This window comes from Thunnus thynnus, chromosome 11 (genome assembly GCF_963924715.1).
Source record: "Thunnus thynnus chromosome 11, fThuThy2.1, whole genome shotgun sequence".
Taxonomy (NCBI): Eukaryota; Metazoa; Chordata; class Actinopteri; order Scombriformes; family Scombridae; genus Thunnus; species Thunnus thynnus.
The window spans coordinates 611,720-632,287 of record NC_089527.1 but is presented as its reverse complement, the minus strand read 5'-3'; the positions used below and the strand labels follow the sequence as shown (position 1 = coordinate 632,287).

Sequence of the window (20,568 nt, the reverse complement as noted above, 5' to 3'; positions counted from 1 at the left end):
ACTATAAATAAAAACTATAAATATAAACTATAAATATTAGGGGTGCACCATATTATCAGCATGTCATCGGCCATTTCTGCCGATTATGAGATTTGTCGTCTTCTTCGCCGCCGTCTGACTGTTTCCCTCCACGGACTGTTTCTCCTGACGGTGTTTCCTCCGCTGGCTGCTCTTCACTCAGCCGCCCGTCAGACCCGCTGCTTCTTCCCGCTTTAACCTGAATAACAAACCGGGTCTCGGTGCTCCGGTTGGATCCACATGCAGAACCGGGGCTAACGTTAGCTGGGAGGCTAGCTGGCTGTGCTTCCCTCCGGTCATGCTGCAGCTAACGCTCCGTTAGCCTCCCAGCTAACGTTAGCCCCGGTTCTGCATGTGGATCCAACCGGAGCTCCAGTTTGTTCTTCAGGTTAAAGCAGGAAGATGCAGCAGGTCTGACGGGCGGCTGAGTGATGAGCAGCCAGCGGAGGAAGGAGCTGCTACGTTCGGCTGCACAGATAGGAAACACCTCGGCTGACAGGATGTACCACTCTGTTTTGGAAAAAAAAATCTTTTTGGTTTATAACGGCGGTTGGCAACCAGCGTATCAGGTGCATTAGCGCCACCTTCTGGTCCGGAGTGTGGACCAGAGATTAAATCCTACACATTAATCCTGTCTGTCTAATAAACTCAGTGAAAACTCTACTGCTGCTCCCACTTGGCAGGTTCATTAAAGTTTTACTGCTGAGCTCCTGAATCCAGTCTTCCTCAGTTCTTCCTTCATATATCGTCTTTATTGATCATACTTAGTATAATCAATGATGCATGTATAACATGTATAATAGTCTCCTCAGCCAGCTGGTAATAATATGTGCAAATATCGGCATCGGTATCGAGTATCGGCCACAGTGAGTTGGAAATATCGGATATCGTGCATCGCTAATAAATAATCACATTTGAGAACCAAAAAGTCTGAAACAATAATTTGATCAAAATTGTTGCTGATTAATTTTCTGTCAATCAATTAATCAACTAGTCGCAGCTCGATATTGATTTAATTATATCAGGAATTACTGTTTGATTCTGCTGCGAAGCACCGATGTGTGAATGTGATCAATAATCAATAATTATGTTGTATCATCAAACTGTCACATCTTTGGTCTCTATGATGGTGAACTGGCATTAAACTGGTGAACTGGCATTAAACTGGTGAACTGGTGAACTGGTATTAAACTAGTGAACTGGCATTAAACTGGTGAACTGGTGAACTGGCATTAAACTGGTGAACTGGTATTAAACTGGTGAACTGGCATTAAACTGGTGAACTGGTGAACTGGTATTAAACTAGTGAACTGGTGAACTGGTATTAAACTGGTGAACTGGTGAACTGGCATTAAACTGGTGAACTGGTATTAAACTGGTGAACTGGTGAACTGGCATTAAACTGGTGAACTGGTATTAAACTAGTGAACTGGTGAACTGGCATTAAACTGGTGAACTGGTATTAAACTAGTGAACTGGCATTAAACTGGTAAACTGGTGAACTGGTATTAAACTGGTGAACTGGCATTAAACTGGTGAACTGGTATTGAACTGGTGAACTGGTGAACTGGTATTAAACTGGTGAACTGGCATTAAACTGGTGAACTGGTATTAAACTGGTGAACTGGCATTAAACTGGTGAACTGGCATTAAACTGGTGAACTGGTGAACTGGTATTAAACTGGTGAACTGGCATTAAACTGGTGAACTGGTGAACTGGTATTAAACTAGTGAACTGGCATTAAACTGGTGAACTGGTGAACTGGCATTAAACTGGTGAACTGGTATTAAACTGGTGAACTGGCATTAAACTGGTGAACTGGTGAACTGGTATTAAACTAGTGAACTGGTGAACTGGTATTAAACTGGTGAACTGGTGAACTGGCATTAAACTGGTGAACTGGTATTAAACTGGTGAACTGGTGAACTGGCATTAAACTGGTGAACTGGTATTAAACTAGTGAACTGGTGAACTGGCATTAAACTGGTGAACTGGTATTAAACTAGTGAACTGGCATTAAACTGGTAAACTGGTGAACTGGTATTAAACTGGTGAACTGGCATTAAACTGGTGAACTGGTATTGAACTGGTGAACTGGTGAACTGGTATTAAACTGGTGAACTGGCATTAAACTGGTGAACTGGTATTAAACTGGTGAACTGGCATTAAACTGGTGAACTGGTATTAAACTGGTGAACTGGTGAACTGGTATTAAACTGGTGAACTGGTATTAAACTGGTGAACTGGTGAACTGGTATTAAACTGGTGAACTGGCATTAAACTAGTAAACTGGTGAACTGGTATTAAACTGGTGAACTGGTATAAAACTGGTAAACTGGTGAACTGGTATTAAACTGGTGAACTGGTATTGAACTGGTGAACTGGTATTAAACTGGTGAACTGGCATTAAACTAGTAAACTGGTGAACTGGTATTAAACTGGTGAACTGGTATTAAACTGGTAAACTGGTGAACTGGTATTAAACTGGTGAACTGGTATTGAACTGGTGAACTGGTATTAAACTGGTGAACTGGTATTGAACTGGTGAACTGGCATTAAACTGGTGAACTGGCATTAAACTAGTAAACTGGTGAACTGGTATTAAACTGGTGAACTGGTATTAAACTGGTAAACTGGTGAACTGGTATTAAACTGGTGAACTGGTATTAAACTGGTGAACTGGTATTGAACTGGTGAACTGGTATTAAACTGGTGAACTGGCATTAAACTGGTGAACTGGTGAACTGGTATTAAACTGGTGAACTAGTGAACTGGTATTAAACTGGTGAACTGGCATTAAACTGGTGAACTGGTATTGAACTGGTGAACTGGTGAACTGGTATTAAACTGGTGAACTGGTGAACTGGCATTAAACTGGTGAACTGGTGAACTGGTATTAAACTGGTGAACTGGTGAACTGGCATTAAACTGGTGAACTGGTGAACTGGTATTAAACTGGTGAACTGGCATTAAACTGGTGAACTGGTATTAAACTGGTGAGCTGGTATTAAACTGGTGAACTGGCATTAAACTGGTGAACTGGTATTAAACTGGTGAGCTGGTATTAAACTGGTGAACTGGCATTAAACTGGTAAACTGGTGAACTGGTATTAATTGAAGATGGTGAACCTGCAGAAACATGTTGAAATCACGTTTTTAAAATGTTCAATAATTATATATATATATATATATATGTTATACCTGTCAGCATGTGTACGTATCACCAACACACCATGTTTCAGTTATAGGAGGTTAAAGGTTAAAGGTTATATAACTGCTGTTATATAATAAGTGAAGTGAACATGAATAAATATTTCAGAGATATGAAGAGATTTGACTGTTTGTGTCTTTATAAACTGGCAGATGAACCTTATGAACTGAATGAAAACATGTTGAGCTTGTTCTTGTTGTAAATGACAAACAGATCCTGTAACTATAAGTTAAACTAACAGATATGAACGTCTTTACGGATCTTTTTCATTTCCCAACAGACAGAAAGTCTCAGATGTAAATGAGACTTTGTTCCTGTGAGTTTCTTCTGGTTGTGGAGCATGTTGTGTTCTGATGTAACCGACACTCTGCTGTGTTTGTTCCCGGCGGCGGCGGCGTCCTCACTCTTCCTGTCCTGTTGTGTCTCTGCAGGGAAGCGTCCTCACCAGTGTCAGATCTGTAAGAAGGCCTTCAAACACAAGCACCATCTCATCGAGCACTCGCGGCTGCACTCCGGAGAGAAACCGTACCAGTGCGACAAGTGTGGCAAGCGCTTCTCTCACTCGGGCTCGTACTCGCAGCACATGAACCACCGCTACTCGTACTGCAAGAGGGAGGCCGAGGAGCGCGAGGCGGCCGAGAGGGAGGCGCGGGACAAAGGCGGCGGTGGCGGTGGCGTGGTGGTGGGCAGCCTGGAGCCCACTGAGCTGCTGATGAGGAGGGCCTACCTGCAGGGCCTGGGGCCGCTCGGATACTCGGACCCCGAGGACCAGCAGGAGGACGGTGGCGGTGGCGGCGGCGGCACGATCCTGAGAGACGGCACTGAGGGAAGAGCGGGCGAGAGGGAAGTGGACAAAACGTACGAGGAGGTGACAGACAGACAGGAGGCAAGTTTCAGGGAAGGAGAGGAAGAGGAGGAGGAGGAGGAGGGAGACAGCAGGACCCAGATGGACTCGACGAGGGACAACGACGAGGGCAAAGACACGACGCAGCTGATGGACGAGAGTTTACGAGAAGGGAAGACAGACGGCAAGTCGGACCAGGAGGACTGATCCAGAAACAACAAGTCACAAGAAAAAAGCTTTCAGAACATTCAGAAAATCCTCTTCAGGGACTGTACACTAATTATTAGAGGTGGGGGGGCTGTTATCTACCCCAGATTTATATTGTTTGTTTGTTTTATGCAGAGAAACAGTCCTTCATTTGTCCTCACATTCAGCTGATCACTGATCAGATGTAATGAGCCTCATTAACAACTAAAACGTTAACGTCACGTGATGCTAACGTTCCCAGTCCAAGCAAAAGTTTTACATTTTTGGAAACACGCTCGATGTTCAGATAGACTCACGTCTGTATGAAGCTACAGCCAGCAGCTGCCAGCGGTGGAAGAAGTACTCAGATACTTAATGCAGTAAAAGTACCAATACAACAATGTACAAATACTCCATTACAAGTAAAAGTCCTGCATGAAAATCCTCCTACAGTAAAAGTACATAAGTATTATGAGCTTGATGTAGTTAAAGTATTGCAGTAAAAGTAGTGGTTTGGTCCCTCTGACTGATATATTATTATATATGACATCATTAGATTATGTTTATTATGTTTATTATGTATTAAATGTACTTAGTTACTTTCCACCACTGGCAGCTAGTTAGCTTAGCAAAGCTAGCCTCTGTCCAAAAGTACCAGAAACGTCTCTGATTAATACGTTTTATCGTGTTTGTTTAATTCGTACAAACCAACGTCTAAAAACGACATGTCGAACATTTTTGGAGGTTTATGTTTCGGACTGTTTGTTGCTCTGAGCAGTTGCTAGGCAACCATCCAAGTCGCCACTAAATTACTGGTTACAGACAAGAAATGATTTTGCTGCTGTTGGACAGAACCAGGCTAGCTGTTTCCCACTGTTTCCAGTCTTTATGCTAGGCTAAGCTAACCAGCTGCTAGCTGTAGCATGAGAGAGGAATCAAGAAAATATTGTGGTTTTATTTGGATAATCGAACATCTGGCTTTAAAAACCTTTTTCACGTTACCGCTGGCACATTTACAGAGATGTTAATGTGCATCGTGGCTGTAAAGATAAAACAGACGAACAAAAAATAATACTTTATTTTAAAGTATATATGTAAAAGTATATTTCCCAAAATGTGGAATTCAGCATTTTCTTCAGTGTAATTAAAGGGGGGGTCCACAGAAAACATTAATAACACTTAATAACACGAGTCACTTCGCCTCAGGAATAATTTGCGTACAGTCCCTGACTGATGCAACGCGATGACGCCAACGTCCACGTCATGAAGCTGGTGGGATTGTTTAAAAATCCACATTATGCAAAAAATGAAACAAAAACAAAAGAAGAAGAAGTAATAATGATGATTTAATGTACAGTATTATAAAGGCCTAAAAGCTGTGTGGTGCTACGATGTTCTTAACTTCCTGTGTCTCGTTGTGTTCGAACCCCCACGTCAGGAAACTGCACTCGACTCCCCGAATCACTACAAAACGAAAGAATAAACATTTTTAAAAAAAGAGGGAAAAAGCCTCGAACACTCGGTCACTTCCTGTCAGTGTTATTGTTGTGTTTTTCGAACACTCAGTCACTTCCTGTCAGTGTTATTGTTGTGTTTTTCGAACACTCGGTCACTTCCTGTCAGTATTATCGTTGTGTTTTTGTCTCCTTTTACTGTGAGGTTTTTGATTTCTTCCTGTTTATTTTTTGCAAACTAACCACACGATTTTGGGCCTCCTGATTTTTTTTATTTTTTTTCTTTATGTGAAGGAACATTTAAACCTGTGTGATGTTGGAAATAAAATGTTAATGTGAGTCTTAAACGTGCGAGGCGGAGCAGAATATCTGAAATGATGAAGATAAAAAAGGACGGAGCCTTTTTGTGTGTTGATTTTTTCTCCAGAGAAAGCCTTATATGCAAACCTTTCACCTGTGCCATCCCTGTACAGTGTACATCACCTGTGTTTCTGCTCGGCTTCACTATTAAAATGAATATTTCATCTTGTTTTCATTCGTCAGTATTAGCATAGATAGACGGCAGTTTGTTAGTTTACATATGTTTGTGCAATTTTCTGTATTTTTTTGTTCCATGACAGTATTTTTGTCAGTATTACATTTTTTTGTTGAATTTTCCAACGCAAATTTCTTTTTTTGTTTGTTTTTATTTGAGAATTTACCATTTTATTTATGTGACTCATTTTATATTTCCTAATTTTATTTATTTCATACTGTAGTGTACAGTATTAGAGTTCCTCACAAATAGATATATTTTAGTAAAAATGATTCTGTCATTGAATATTGGAGCAAAAATATGAATAGAGAGCGTCTATGGTATTTGGAACATTTCAATTCTTTGTTTTGTTTTTGTTTCATTTTATTGTTTTTTTTTGTCGTTTTGAAACTACTGGAAATTCTAAATTCGGGGAACTTTTGATACAATGATGATTATTGTGAAACACTGTATTTTTGAGAGTAAAAAAAATCCACTTTATTCATCCCACTGAAGAGGTGAAGGAGGACTGATGATGATGATGATGAAGGAATTCCTGAAATGTCTGAAGTATTATTATTGAATTTTTAATTTCTCTTGGAAATGACCATGCTCGAATACATGTAGCCAAATTAAATTTTAATAAAGCTGTGTTACTCTTCTTGTAACGCCAGTTTGATTCACTTTTTATTTCCATTAAACACACAAACTCACTTTTATCACATTTAAAATAAAGAAATGAACATTAAATAAGAACATAAAGGATAAAACTGACAATAATTAAAAAACGAAGCAAATACCTTAACTGACATGACTAAATTATTGCATTACATTTTTATTAAAATATAAATCAAGTTTAATTTATAGAAGTGATCTCAGGTCACTTTGACTGAAAGATATTTATGATTTTATTTGACCTGAAATCTCAAACAAACGTTTTAGTCTCAGTTCCTTGTTTTAATGAGATTTGTTGATATAAAGTTTCTTGTAAAAACAGATTAATTTATTATGTTTGTTATTTTCATGTAATTATGATGTCATAATAACATGAAAATAACAAACATCTGCATGTTATAACGAGGTATTTTTCATGTTATTCTGACAGATTTTCTCGTTAGAACTACAAATTATTCAGTTTGTAGAAGAAGAAACTTTTCTTGTTTTATCAAATTATAACTTGATAAAACACAAACTAAAGCTCGTTATAATCTAAACTGACGTGTCACAGTTCGTTAGTGATTGTTAATAACTTGTGTATCTTTTCAATCATTTTGTACCAGAAACAATAAATCTGTGACAGTTTTTAGCTAAAAGCTCGTTAAGCTTCACATGTTATAACGTGAATAGTTAATGATACATCATCCATTTTAGTATCTAGTAATAAATATATATCTGATAATGTGAGACAAGATGAGAAGCTGCTGTTTTAATGTTCTTATTATATAAAGACACAGCAGATCCTTTAAGTCATTCAGATCAATAAGCTACTTTGCTTCTAATCAACAGTCAATAATCTAAAACATTTTTTCTGTCAAGTGAAGATCCAGCAGAATATTTATGAACCACCTCATCTCATCACATCCTGCCAGTTTACATTTACAGCTACAGTCAGAAATAATATGTATTTATAGAATAATGACTCATGAACACACAGTGATGATGATGATGATGATGATGATGATGATGGTGGTGTCCTCACTGCTGAACTCTGATACTGTGACAATAAACCAACCTTTCATTCATGTGGATTTACTGATATGTCTGCTGCAGACCTCCTGAGAGCTCCTCAAACAGCTGCAACCCATCTTCATGTTCCCGCCCTGCATCCCATGAACGCTGCACCGTCACCAAACTGCCCCCTACAGTACGCACTCAGGAGGTGTTGGGACCGTTTCCTCAGCAGGTCTGTTAGGGCCCAGAGGTTGGAGAGAGCTGGAAGATCTCCTGCGACTCCTTACTGAGAGAGAGACGTCTCTGGCTGGCCTCCAGCTGCCAACACTCAGCCTGTAGATGTCTATAGACAAAGATGGCTTCCTGACTTCATGGACGTAGCGAGCAGTGAACACCGGGCTGCTTAGTTAGTTAAACATCTGCCAAACATGGACAAGAACAAAACTTCTCACATTACAAACAAAGAACTTTGTCTTCTTCTGCACCAAACTCTACAAATAAAAGGTTTCCTCGGTGAAACACAGCTCAGACGCTCTGTTCTTCATCTATGTTTGTACCAAACATCAGCAGGAAGAGTCTGCGCTGAGCATCATCAATATTACACTGCAATCTGGTTGGAAAATAAAAAGAATCAGTTTCACCTCATTAATCAGGACGGCTGGTGGTGAGCTGCTGGTTTATGTCTGTCAGTCTCATCCTGGTGAACACGATCACACTCAGTTACTGTCTGTCAGCGTCATAGAACTGTTGAAATACCAATAACATAGATGATAGAACTAAAAATACTCATGGTAAATCAAAATTAGGATATTTACTCAAAATTACAACATATTAAGTTGAAAGTCGTTGATGTATTGTATATGTAGGATTAATATAGTGATGTGTAATATTCATTACAGCTGTAGTAACACAGATGACAGCTGCTAAATTAGCTTTGATCTATATCTGATAGAATAAATGTATTGTGCATTGTCCCTGATAAATAAATTATATATATATATATACAGTATATACTGTATATAAAACACATATTATGAGTTTTTTATGTATTAACTGTGGCTGTACTGTGGGAACTGGAGTCCCATTCAAAGAGATTCAACGTCTCTGCAGAAACACTGCAGAGTAATTAATCGTTTTCATTCTGGTCTCAGTCTATAAACTCAGGTCCTCTAATAAGTGTGCTGGTGGTCATTTTGGAAATTATTGCTCCATTAATAATTTTTGAAGACTTACAGTAGTTTTGATGTCTGCTGTGTGGATGTTGATTGACTCACGCTGAGTCTGACTGTTGTCACAATATTTCTCTGAGTTTAATGTGACTTGATAAAGATGTCTGCCCTGTTAGCACAGTTTGTGCACTGGAGGCTTCAAGTTTCCTCATCACACTTGTATAATTTGCATACTGCAGCACGATTGACTCCAATGCTCCTAGTTGTGACATCAAAATCCTGCAGGTACATCCAGTTGTTAAACTGAGATTTAAGGTGAGCTCAGAGAAACTTTGAAAACAAACACTGCTTTTCTTCTGGAGATGCTTTGAAATGTCTTCCTTGGCTTCAGTTGCAGTAAAACGTTTAAAGTTTATTGATCAGCAGTGACGCTGCAGTAGTAACACCAGTGTAAACACTCTCAGCTCTGTGTTTGTGGTGAAACTTTGACCTTCTCACACTCAGACTTTACACAAACATTATTTCAGGCTCTTTGAAGTATTAAAACACTGACTGGAGACTTAAACTGACCGTGAACTGCAGAACTGGATTAATGAATGCTAATAAAAACAGGTGAAGAGTTTATCCTGCACACAGTATTCATGTTCATACACTGAAAATATCACTGTGCTGTGTTTACAATCAGATCACTGAACACTTCACAGTTCCTCTGAAGGAAGAAACTTCCTGTTTCTTATTTTGTATGAACAAACAACAGTAATACTGAGACTATTGCTAATGCAGCTAATACTGAGACTACTGCTAATACTGAGACTACTGCTAACACGGCTAATACTGAGACTACTGCTAATACTGCTAGCACTGAGACGACTGCTAATACTGCTAATACTTAGACTACTGCTAATACTGAGACTACTGCTAATACGGCTAATACTGAGACTACTGCTAATACTGCTAGCACTGAGACGACTGCTAATACTGCTAACACTGAGACTACTACTAATACTGAGATTACTGCTAATAGGGCTAATACTACTACTGCTGATACTGAGACTACCGCTAATACGGCTAATACTACTACCGCTAATCCTGAGACTACTGCTAATACTTCTAGCACTGAGACTACTGCTAATACTGCTAACACTGAGACTACTGCTAATATGGCTAATACTGAGACTACTGCTAATATGGCTAATACTGAGACTACTGCTAATACTGCTAACACTGAGACTACTGCTAATACAGCTAATACTGAAACCACTGCTAATACGGCTAATACTGAGACTGATGAAATGTTTCATCATAGGATAAAGCTGATCAGTCACAACTATTTTGTATTGATTAGCAGTGACCCTTCCTCTAAGGGGACAAGTGGACCCAAACCATGCCAGCAAAATGACCCCCACAGCATAACAGAGCCCCCAGACCCCTTCACTGTAGGGGTCAAACATTCAGACCTGGACCGGTTTTTCCTTTAATTTGTCACCCATCTGTAGATTATACTACCAGTACCACTACAGCTGAACAAACAAAACAAAGCTAAATAAAAAGTGTTTATTCTTCATTTGTACTAAATGAGGTCGTTGTGATATAACTACACTCGTATAAGTTTTATTATTATTTTTATAAACTATATTTTATATTGTTTGGAGGCCAGAACTGCGCGCGAGGCCCGGCCCTACAGCCGACGTGATGACGCACGGCTCGTACGTCAACTGCCGCTTGGCGCCGGGCAGATGCAGTCGGAGGTGAGTGAGCCGCTATAGGGGAATGAGCCAACCCTGTGAGGGCACTCGGGCCGCTGTTCGTCCTCCTGCGGTCATAGATAACCGTGTTCCTGCCGGGAACAGCCGAGGAGGTGCTCCGGTCTTCCGGAACGCTGTTACCGGCGGGGAACCGGGAGGAGGGGGGCTGTTTTCACCGGGAGGAGCGCTGGTTAGCCGTTAGCCACCGGCAACTGAGCTATTTGAGGCTAACTTAGATAACAGAGCTAACTTAGCTAACTGAGGCTAACAGAGCTAACTGTGGCTATCTGAGTTAACTGTGGCTGACAGAGCTAACTGAGGCTAACAGAGCTAACTGTGGCTAACTGAGCTAACTGTGGCTAACTGAGTTAACTGTGGCTGACAGAGCTAACTGAGGCTAACAGAGCTAACTGAGCTAACTGAGGCTAACAGAGCTAACTGTGGCTAACTGAGTTAACTGCTGAGCTGCAGAGTTTGGTCTCTTCGGAGGAACATGAGGCGATTAAACAGAAGCTTTCTACTTAAACACAGTATTGAGTTAACTTACGTCTGTGCTTAATTATTTCACTTTTACACAACTTCCTACCAATTTCTGCCTCTCTACTACATTTCAGAGAGGAATATTGTACTTTTTACTGCACCACACTCATCACAATTATCTCTCCATTAATTTTATTGCTGGAATTGTTTTAACGTATTTCCTTCTGCCAGAGTTAGTCTTATGTTGCCTTAAATGTAATTAGATGTTATATTTTGATGATTGTCGACACAGTGTCTAAACAAGCCTAACTATTGCTCCAAGATGACTTCAGAGTAAATCTGTAAAATAACTTCAGCTATCAGATGAATGAAATGATGTAAAACTGCAATATTTCCATTTGAAGTGTAGAGTAGAAGGACAAAATGAAATGTGGATGCTCTGGGTAGTGAAGTAAAGTACCTGAGGAAATGTGTGTATATGAATAGATAGCTTTGGATATGTAAATAGAGGACTGTATTTATCCCATAAAGCTGTGACAGACGAGGCAGATAAACAATCTATCATGAAAAGACACAAAAACCAATAAGCACAATAAAATAGAAGTGATGGTTCCCAGTGACGCTGTAATTACACTGTTCTCTCAGTGGTGACAAAGACTCAAGTCCTTCACTTGAGAGGAGAACTGCAACTATTTTGATTATTGATTAATGTTTGGATTATTGTCATGATTGATCATTTGGTCATTAAAACATAAATATACCAATAACAACATCCTAGAATCTAATGTAACGTCTTCAGATGTCTTATTTAGTCAAACTAACAGTAAAAAACCTGAAAATCTTAATTTCCAGTCAGAGATGTTTGAAAGAACAGTTGCTGATTAACTCACCAACAATTACAATTAAAAAAAAATTTACATGTAAAAGCTCTGAATTTAAATATTTGTTCATACAACAAGAGTGAGAACATGAATCTCTATTGATCACTAATGAATCATTTATCAATCACAGACACTAGTGTCTCAGGTTCTTCAGCTCTTCTCTGCTTTATATCATCATAAATGGAATATTTTTGGGGTTGTTGGACATCAGAAGACGTCAGCTGGAAACACAGACGGACATTTTTAAATGTTTAGAGACAAAAAGTCTCGATAATCGAGAAAATAACGGAGAAAAGTCTCAGTTACACGTTGAAATGCTGCTTCTGCATTTATACATCAGTAATGATGATAATACAGTAAATATAATAATGTGTTCTTTTACTTCAGATCTCCAACATAATATTTCATTGCAGAGCTGCAAAGATGATTAATACATGAATAATGAATAGATGTAATATCTGCAGTAACGTGAAGATGCTCCTCTGAAGTCTGGAGCAGAAACATCGTGGAGCTCAGTACGATGATATTAAACCTGCAGCATGACATTCAGAACAGGATCGCAGAATATGACTCATGTTTTAAATTGAAACTACATAAAACAATATGAAGCACATTTCTCTGGTTTTTGAGGCTCGACTTGTTTCAGCATCTCGGAGAGAAAACTCGCAGCAGTTCTGACTTCTCATCACAGTCATTTAGACTTCAGAGTTTTCATATCTGAACGCGTTTATCATTTGATCTGTAACTCATCAGTGACGTCGGCACCTCAAAAACCTGAAATATTAAACGTACGCTGATGTGAGGGCAAGAAAACATTGATCCAGCAAATGATTGATTGATTATCAAAGCAGCTGCTGATCAGCGGACTGATGGCTGCAGCAGGAAGTGGATCATCGCTCCGTAGCAACACAACAGGTTTTATGGTGGATTGTACACGTCTGGCTGATACTTGATCAGTTTCATATGATCAATATCAACAGGCTCTGATCTGAGCATCTCTGCCAATATCTTTAGATCAATGAATTATCCAGATATTGATCTGATAGACTGTAAGACGTCACGTTGGAAACCAAACAATCCATTGATTAAAAGAAGTGAAGAAGACACATTGTGACGTCACAATGGGCCCTGTTTCCATGGCGACGCAGAGCACGTTTTTTTTTCCTGGAGTGCGGCGGTTTGGTTTGTTAGTGACTTGTCGTGCGCCGCAGTGGGCGGAGCCATGCAGTCCTGGTGACATGAACGAGTGTGTCTCACCGTCCCGTCTCGGCAGCTCACACGTGTGTTTGTACATTAAACACAACATTTAACTTTTTAAAAATACTAAAGCCTCGTCTCCAGCTGCAGACAAAATACCAAAGTGCATATTAATATCAACAGATGTAAAACTATTAGTCAATTCATTGATTAGCCAATCAACAGCAGCCATTTGGATAATTTAGTAACTGTTTGAAGTAATTTATCAGCAAAAATGATTCCAAACTAAACTGAATCTTTTTAGGATTTTAATAGTAATCAATCAGTTGTATTAGAGGACAGGATGGATCGGTAATAATAATAATAATAATAGTTGCAGGTGTGAACATGTGTGACATCAGTGATGATGAGTTAATCACAGTCTAACTGATGTTAATCAGTGAATCAGAGAAACAGGATGTTTATAACTGATGTTTCATCTGACGTCGTCTTTATTTACTGCAGTCTGTCGTCATCTTTGTTTACTTTATTTACTCCTTTTAAAACAATATTTTCTCTCTTTATGTCCTGAGAATAAAACCAACTGTGATGTTGCAGTGACACAAAGGTAAATAAATACATTAGAGCTGCAACTAACAATTATTTTCATGATCAATTCACCTGTTAATTATTTTCCTGATTAATTGATCAGTTGTTTGGTCCAGAAAATGGTGAAAAGTGGATCAATGTTTCACAAAGATGGTGAAGATCTTCAGTTTAAAATATTCACATTTAACAAATATTAACTAATGAACAAATAATATGTTTTTAATATTTAATGTTTTTTAAATAGGATATGAAATCAGTTATCACAAAATAATTATAAATAAAATGTATTTTTACAATTTGTGAAATCTGCTTTAATTAGATATTCATATTAATTCAACTGTCATAACTATACAGAAAATATGAAATATATAAAATCCTCACTGTCTTCTTTACGCTTTAAACAGAAGAAAAGAGTCACAATATGGAAATGACAAGTACTTCAGAGTACTCCAGAGTACTCCAGAGTACTCCAGAGTACTCTGGAGTACTTCAGTCAGTCTTGATGATGAGTTCAGTTCTGTCAGAATCACAGCAGATCAACATGAAGACAAACTTCTACGTGACACCACATAACAGGAAACCATTAGTGAAACTTGGCTGCTTGATGATCAGTTTTATAACAAACAGTATGGCGGCTCTCTACTGCACAGACAGCTCTACCGTTCATTATAAACCTCTGTGTGCTTTAAAACATCCACTTGTGTCTTTGTTTCCAGTCATTAAAGCAACAGTCAGTCAGTCAAATGAACATTAACGCTGTAATCATTCCTCCTGGTCAGTCTGACCATTAGAAGATCCTTCATAATGGAAGTGATGGAGGACAAAACTGTGTTTAAAAGTTGATCTGAAGCTAATAACACTCTTCTTGTTACTGTATGTTTAATATCCACTGATGTTAATAACTACAGACTGATCTCTAAATGATGTGTTTATTAGTTAGTGAACAATAACTGCTGCTATTAAAGTGTGAATGACATTATTGAAGCGCTGGACTGTAAGAAATATTGAGCAGCTCTTTTTATTGATTTGATTGATTGATTGATTGATTGACTGGGACAGTGTGCAGTTTGAAACATTGAAGATGCACTGCACCAGAGTTAGCTTGAAGCTAGTTTTGCATCTGTAATCCCCAACAAAAAACATACAGCAGCACAACAACAACAAACAGTACAAAGCAAACAAACCACACACAGAACGCACCATAGAGAATACAGGAGACCATGTGACCTTGACGGATACACATGCTGTTAGCTGGTCTTCCTGTATCTGAGGGTGTGCCCCTGGGCTCCATACTGGGACCACTGCTGTTCTCCAGATATGTAAATAATGTTTGTGATCATTCATGGAGTGCTGCGTTCAGTTATCTGCTGTTCATGTCTCTCAGTAGTTCAGACACTCAGTCTGTCTCTGATGTTCAGACCTGTTTGACTCAGCGTCAGTTTGTGTTAAATGCAGACACGTTCATGCTACTTTCATATGGCACAGTTACCATCTCATCTTTCTAAGATCTCAACTGCTCAAAGGCTTGAAACTGAAATGGTCACAACATACAGATATTTAGATACTATTATTGATCAGAACTTGTCATTCTGATTGCTCTCCAGGCAGGGAAACACCTGATTTTGGCAGCTTGTTTACTTTTTTAGAGCACAGTGATCTGCTCACTTTATGTTGGGCTTTATGTTTAATACTGGCTGTATCTGGTACTTCACTGTCAGCTGCTCGTCAGGCTGGTACCTTATCTGTGTACATACATGTGTAAAAACCTGCTCTCAGACGTTCTGCAGACGTCGGTCCCCACAGTTACAACAGCATTAGTCAAAAAAGCTTTTAAATGCGCTGCTGCCTCTTCCTGGAACAACGCAGAGAAGCACCTGAAACTGTCAGCTGGTTGCTGTCGGGGAATTGAGAGGATGGAGGAAACAGTTTCTTGCACCTGTTTATGCATCATAACTGATATTATGTTCACCAGTAAATTAAATTAAATACATATGTGTGTATATATATATATGTGTGTGTATATATATATATATATATATATTCCAGTGCAGCTGAAACACAAAGAGGGAATGTGATGCTGAGAAGACTGTAAATGTGTCAGATATCCACTCAGACTAACTTATTGATGATATGAACGGTTCTTGATGTGCAGATGAAAGAGTGATTGATTGAAGCTGATGTAAAGGGTGGTGATGTCACCGTGGCGCCCACAGCTTCACAACAAACACAGTGAAACATGAAGAAGCAGAAAAACATTTCCAATATTCTGAGAGGCAGATTTTCCAGCTCGCTGTGCGCGCTGACTCAGCCTCCTCAGCCCGGTATTGAGATGAGTGGCAGCGGCTGCGTTCAGCTGTTATTAATCCCTCGCTGCACAGGGGGATTCCCTGCGAGGGGGAAATCGATGACATTAACCCTTTGTTTCATGTGTGTCGGCAGCCTTCCATGTTTGAAGCAGTGGGCGAGGAAAGGTGTCTAGGTGAGATGAGTCTGCGAGGCTGGAATCCCCCGCCGTGGTTCACAGGGACTCTTTGACTTTAAGGTGGAATGATCGATTTCCTGTCAGCACTCACAGTCGCTGTTCAGTCCACTTTACACTCGTTTCACTCAGATTTCCATTTTTACTCTTCTTTCCTCTTTTCTCGACATCTTCTCTGCCGCCTGTCTTTCTCTCCTCAATCCAAAGCTTTTATTGCTGCGTCGGCCGACTTTCATCATAACGTTCGACTGTCGTCCTGTTTATTTCTGGATTTATTCAGTCATTCATCCTTCTATCGACTTGTTTTTATATTAGTTGATTTTTTTCGTTCAGTTAAATTCTTTTCTTCATCTCGACTGATTTTCATCATCACATTTGATCCTTTTTTGTCTTATTTGTAGATTTGTATCTCCAGATAAAGATGTTTGATGTTCTTCTGTCAAACTTCATTTTTCTGTTTTTCTAATTTATTTTGTTCACTTTCATTTTTTATTCCGTTTTTTATTAAATTTGATCATTCTGACTTTTATCTTCATCAAATTATTTGATATTTTTAAATAGTTTTATTTCTGTTTTTTCACTTTTATTTTTCTTTTGTTAAATTTAATTGTTGCAGTTTTTATTTTATTAATGTTCATATCTGCTAACTTTTATTCTTTGATTGTTTTTGTTTCTCTGCGTTTGTCGTATTTTTTAATTTGTTGACTTTTTTTTTTTAAGCTTCATGACTTTTATTTTTCCATTTTTTTGTTGTATTTTGTATTTTGTAGCTGTTTATTTCCTGGCTTCGGGGGGGTGCGTGATATTTGTTATTATGGTTTATTATTCTTGTGAACATGTGAACTGATAAATATATTGATCTGAAATGATTACACATGAATGAATGAATAATAATGAATATTGATGCAGTGGTGTACGTGCTCGGGGTCAGGACCTCCAGATGAAGAGCGTCTGAGGCCTGAAACCTCAAACCAGACGACTTTTCTTCATTTTAAAGGCCAAAAAGGTCGAAAGCCAGCGAGTTAATCGAAGAATCTCCGTTCGTCCCCCCCCCCCCGGACGCTTTTCACATTTTCATATTTCACATTATTTTGACGGCATTCAGGAAATAGATTGGACCATTTTAGCACAATAGGCGACATTATGTGTCTGTTTCCAATCAGATTTTTATTTTTGAAACATTTGCATTTAACCTCTGCTGAACCAGCAGCGCTGTATCTGCCTCCCTGCCACTGAGAAGAGAAAGAAAGAAGAAGCAGATTGCACAGCTCATTTCCTTCTCCAGATATGAGTAGCATTACTGATATTGACTGATTGAGCAGTCTGTGGGCGAGCGCTGAGTGCTGCACAGACATTAGGTCCCATTGTGGGCAGCTAAATGGAAGAGGAAGATGGAGGGTGGACTGGAAATCACTGGGAGGGAATTCAGTGGAAGGACAGAAAGCTCGGGGACTCGTCGTCGTGTCTTAATGCTGTAAGCCGTCCACTTCCTGCTCCTCGCTGTGTAAACGCCTCACATCATAATGGACACGCTGCGTCTCCAGCAGGCCGCATTGTGCTGCAAATAGACGACATTACTGCTGCGCTAAGTTACTTTCTGCTCCTTTTCTCCATCTGCACACTGAGAGACGCGACGTTTGGAAGCTCAGCGGCTTTTTATTGGCTGATTCAGGATTTTTAGACTCCATGTATGTAAATCATGAATATAAAATAAAACACTGAGTAAATGTGATTCCTGACTCTGAAAGACATTTAGAGATTTGTGTCGTGGAAACAATTACAGACATATGAATATGGTTTATTTAATGAGTTCTGTGCCACTTTCAGTTTTGGTGAAAAGCAGGTGCTGAGATGCATTTAAGTATTTAAATACATCATCACACAGACTTATTCTTCATATCTAATAGTTCATCATCATTAGTTAAATCTGTTAAATGTTAAATTCAGATGTAACATCCAGTGTAGAGCTGCAAGATTATTTTCATTATCAATGTGCTGATTATTTTCTGGAGTAGCTGATGAATCATTCGGTGCGTCGGTGTCTCTGAAGCCTCGCTGACGTCTTCACTTTGCTCCAAAATATTCACTTTACTCTCTGATTTCCTATCACTTAATCGATGTGATAGATTGCAAACCAACAGTCACCTGGGGATCAATACATCTGATCTAAAAACACTTCATAAACTGATCATTGATGCATTTAGTGTTGATCTATTTGCTGCAAAGTAATTATTGTTGGCAGCATGAAACTGTAGTAAAATGAAGTTTATTTGAATCCATAAATGATGTTTTCACTCTGACGTTTGTTCAAATGTCAACAACAGGAAGTGAACGGACATCTGTCAGACACACAAGCTGCTTTCTGTTCATCACAGTATCAATTATTACTGGAACAATAATGATTATTGATTCATCTGCAAGCCCTCCGCAATCCAAACATTTTCAACAAAATTAATTAATAAATATCCATGTTTGAGAAACTTGAAGCTGTACAGTTTTTGGTATATTTCTTTAAAACATACTATAATGTCCAATCAATAATTAATTGTCCCAGTCCTGTTTCCAATCACATCTGTATGACAAGAAGAGCTTTTCAATCACATCAGACTATTTAATAACAGTAATCAGTTTATAGACATGGCCCACTGAACCATTTCATTTCCTCAAATTTACATTAATGGATCTTATGTAGCAAATAATCAATCAGCAATCATTAAAACATTAATTATATCACTTTCTTTATGTTGCACAGATCAAAATAAACTCGACATAAAGGAATAAACATACAAAGAGAAGCTAATCAATAATGAGTGATGTCCTCTCTCTGTCAGAGTGGTTCGTCTCCCAGCGTTCTGCTGGTGGAGGCGTTTTACGGCGGATCTCACAAACAGCTGATCGACCTGCTGAAGACCCACCTGAGCGGCTGCTGCACCTTCACGCTGCCCGCCAAGAAATGGCACTGGAGGGCGAGGACGGCGGCGCTGCACTTAAGCCAGACCATCCCCACCTGCCCCTCATACAGGTGAGACTCACACAGGGAACAATCAAGTAATGCTAATATAGTGCATGCTATAATATATATACACACACACACATATATATATATATATATATATATATATATATATATATATATATATACACACACACACATGTGTTACACACATAGGTGTATATATATGTATACATACACATATATATGTGTGTGTATACATATATACGTATATACATATACACACATGTGTATGTATGTGTATATGTGTGTGTATATATATATATATATTTTTTTTTTATTTTTATTTATTTATTTTTTTTTGTATCAAATTGTTGCAGAAAAATGTACCAGAGCAAAAAACTCTCTTTTGAAAATAAAAAGGGAGTCAGAGGTCCAAGCAGCAAAGAGTTCTTTAATGCCGGCAAAAAAGGGGAGCAATCAGCACTTTTACAACGAACCAAATGGCTCCAAAGGGTTTTTCTTTGGGGCATTGTTTTTATTCCCTTGGGTCAGCATTGGTCACACCTTATCATCCACCCTCCCTAATTTTTGACCAATTATTATGTTACTTTTATCTCCGTCACTCGTTGTTGGTCAAAACTCTTCAAAACAGGTTTTGAGCTGTTTGAGGATATGTACTGGCATATTCAATTCTACCTGATTATATCCAATTTTTATATAAGTATTGGGAATCATTTTACACCATTATTGCCAAGTTGTCTTCTGGCCTTTTATTTTTTATAAGTTATTCTAGTCATTTTACACCCTTATTTCTTGATCTCCTCCAGAGAGTATTTTTTTAAAAGATGAAGACTTTAGCAGACCCAAGCAAAGTGACATGTAATACAAACACACTCAAATTTCTCCAGTGTATGATTATGATTCTTATATATATATATATATATATATATATATATATATGTGTGTGTGTGTGTGTGTGTATATGTGTATATATGTATACATACACATATATTTGTGTGTACATATATATATATGTGTGTGTGTGTGTGTGTGTGTATATATATATGTATATATGTGTATATATGTATACATACACATATATTTGTGTGTACATATATATATATGTGTGTGTGTGTGTGTGTGTGTGTGTGTGTGTGTGTGTGTGTGTACATAT

The 20,568-nt window shown here is 38.5% G+C and overlaps 2 protein-coding genes across 7 annotated transcripts in view; both read left to right on the top strand.

Moving 5' to 3' along the window:
- zeb2a (zinc finger E-box binding homeobox 2a) overlaps positions 1-6,896 on the top strand; it is a 65,009-nt gene extending 58,113 nt beyond the window's left edge. For all 3 annotated transcript variants that reach the window (XM_067602718.1, XM_067602719.1, XM_067602717.1), the window contains one exon: positions 3,662-6,896. In XM_067602718.1, coding sequence (XP_067458819.1) covers positions 3,662-4,281 — 620 coding nt within the window. In that variant the 3' untranslated portion in view covers positions 4,282-6,896. The remainder of the gene's footprint in view (positions 1-3,661) is intronic.
- Positions 6,897-10,734: 3,838 nt separating this feature from the next.
- gtdc1 (glycosyltransferase-like domain containing 1) overlaps positions 10,735-20,568 on the top strand; it is a 56,266-nt gene continuing 46,432 nt past the window's right edge. For 3 of the 4 annotated variants that reach the window (XM_067602722.1, XM_067602723.1, XM_067602720.1), the window contains exons 1-2: positions 10,827-11,003; positions 19,270-19,460. In XM_067602722.1, the coding sequence (XP_067458823.1) occupies positions 10,839-11,003; positions 19,270-19,460 (356 nt within the window). In that variant the 5' untranslated portion in view covers positions 10,827-10,838. The other variant, XM_067602721.1, reaches the window with a different exon arrangement.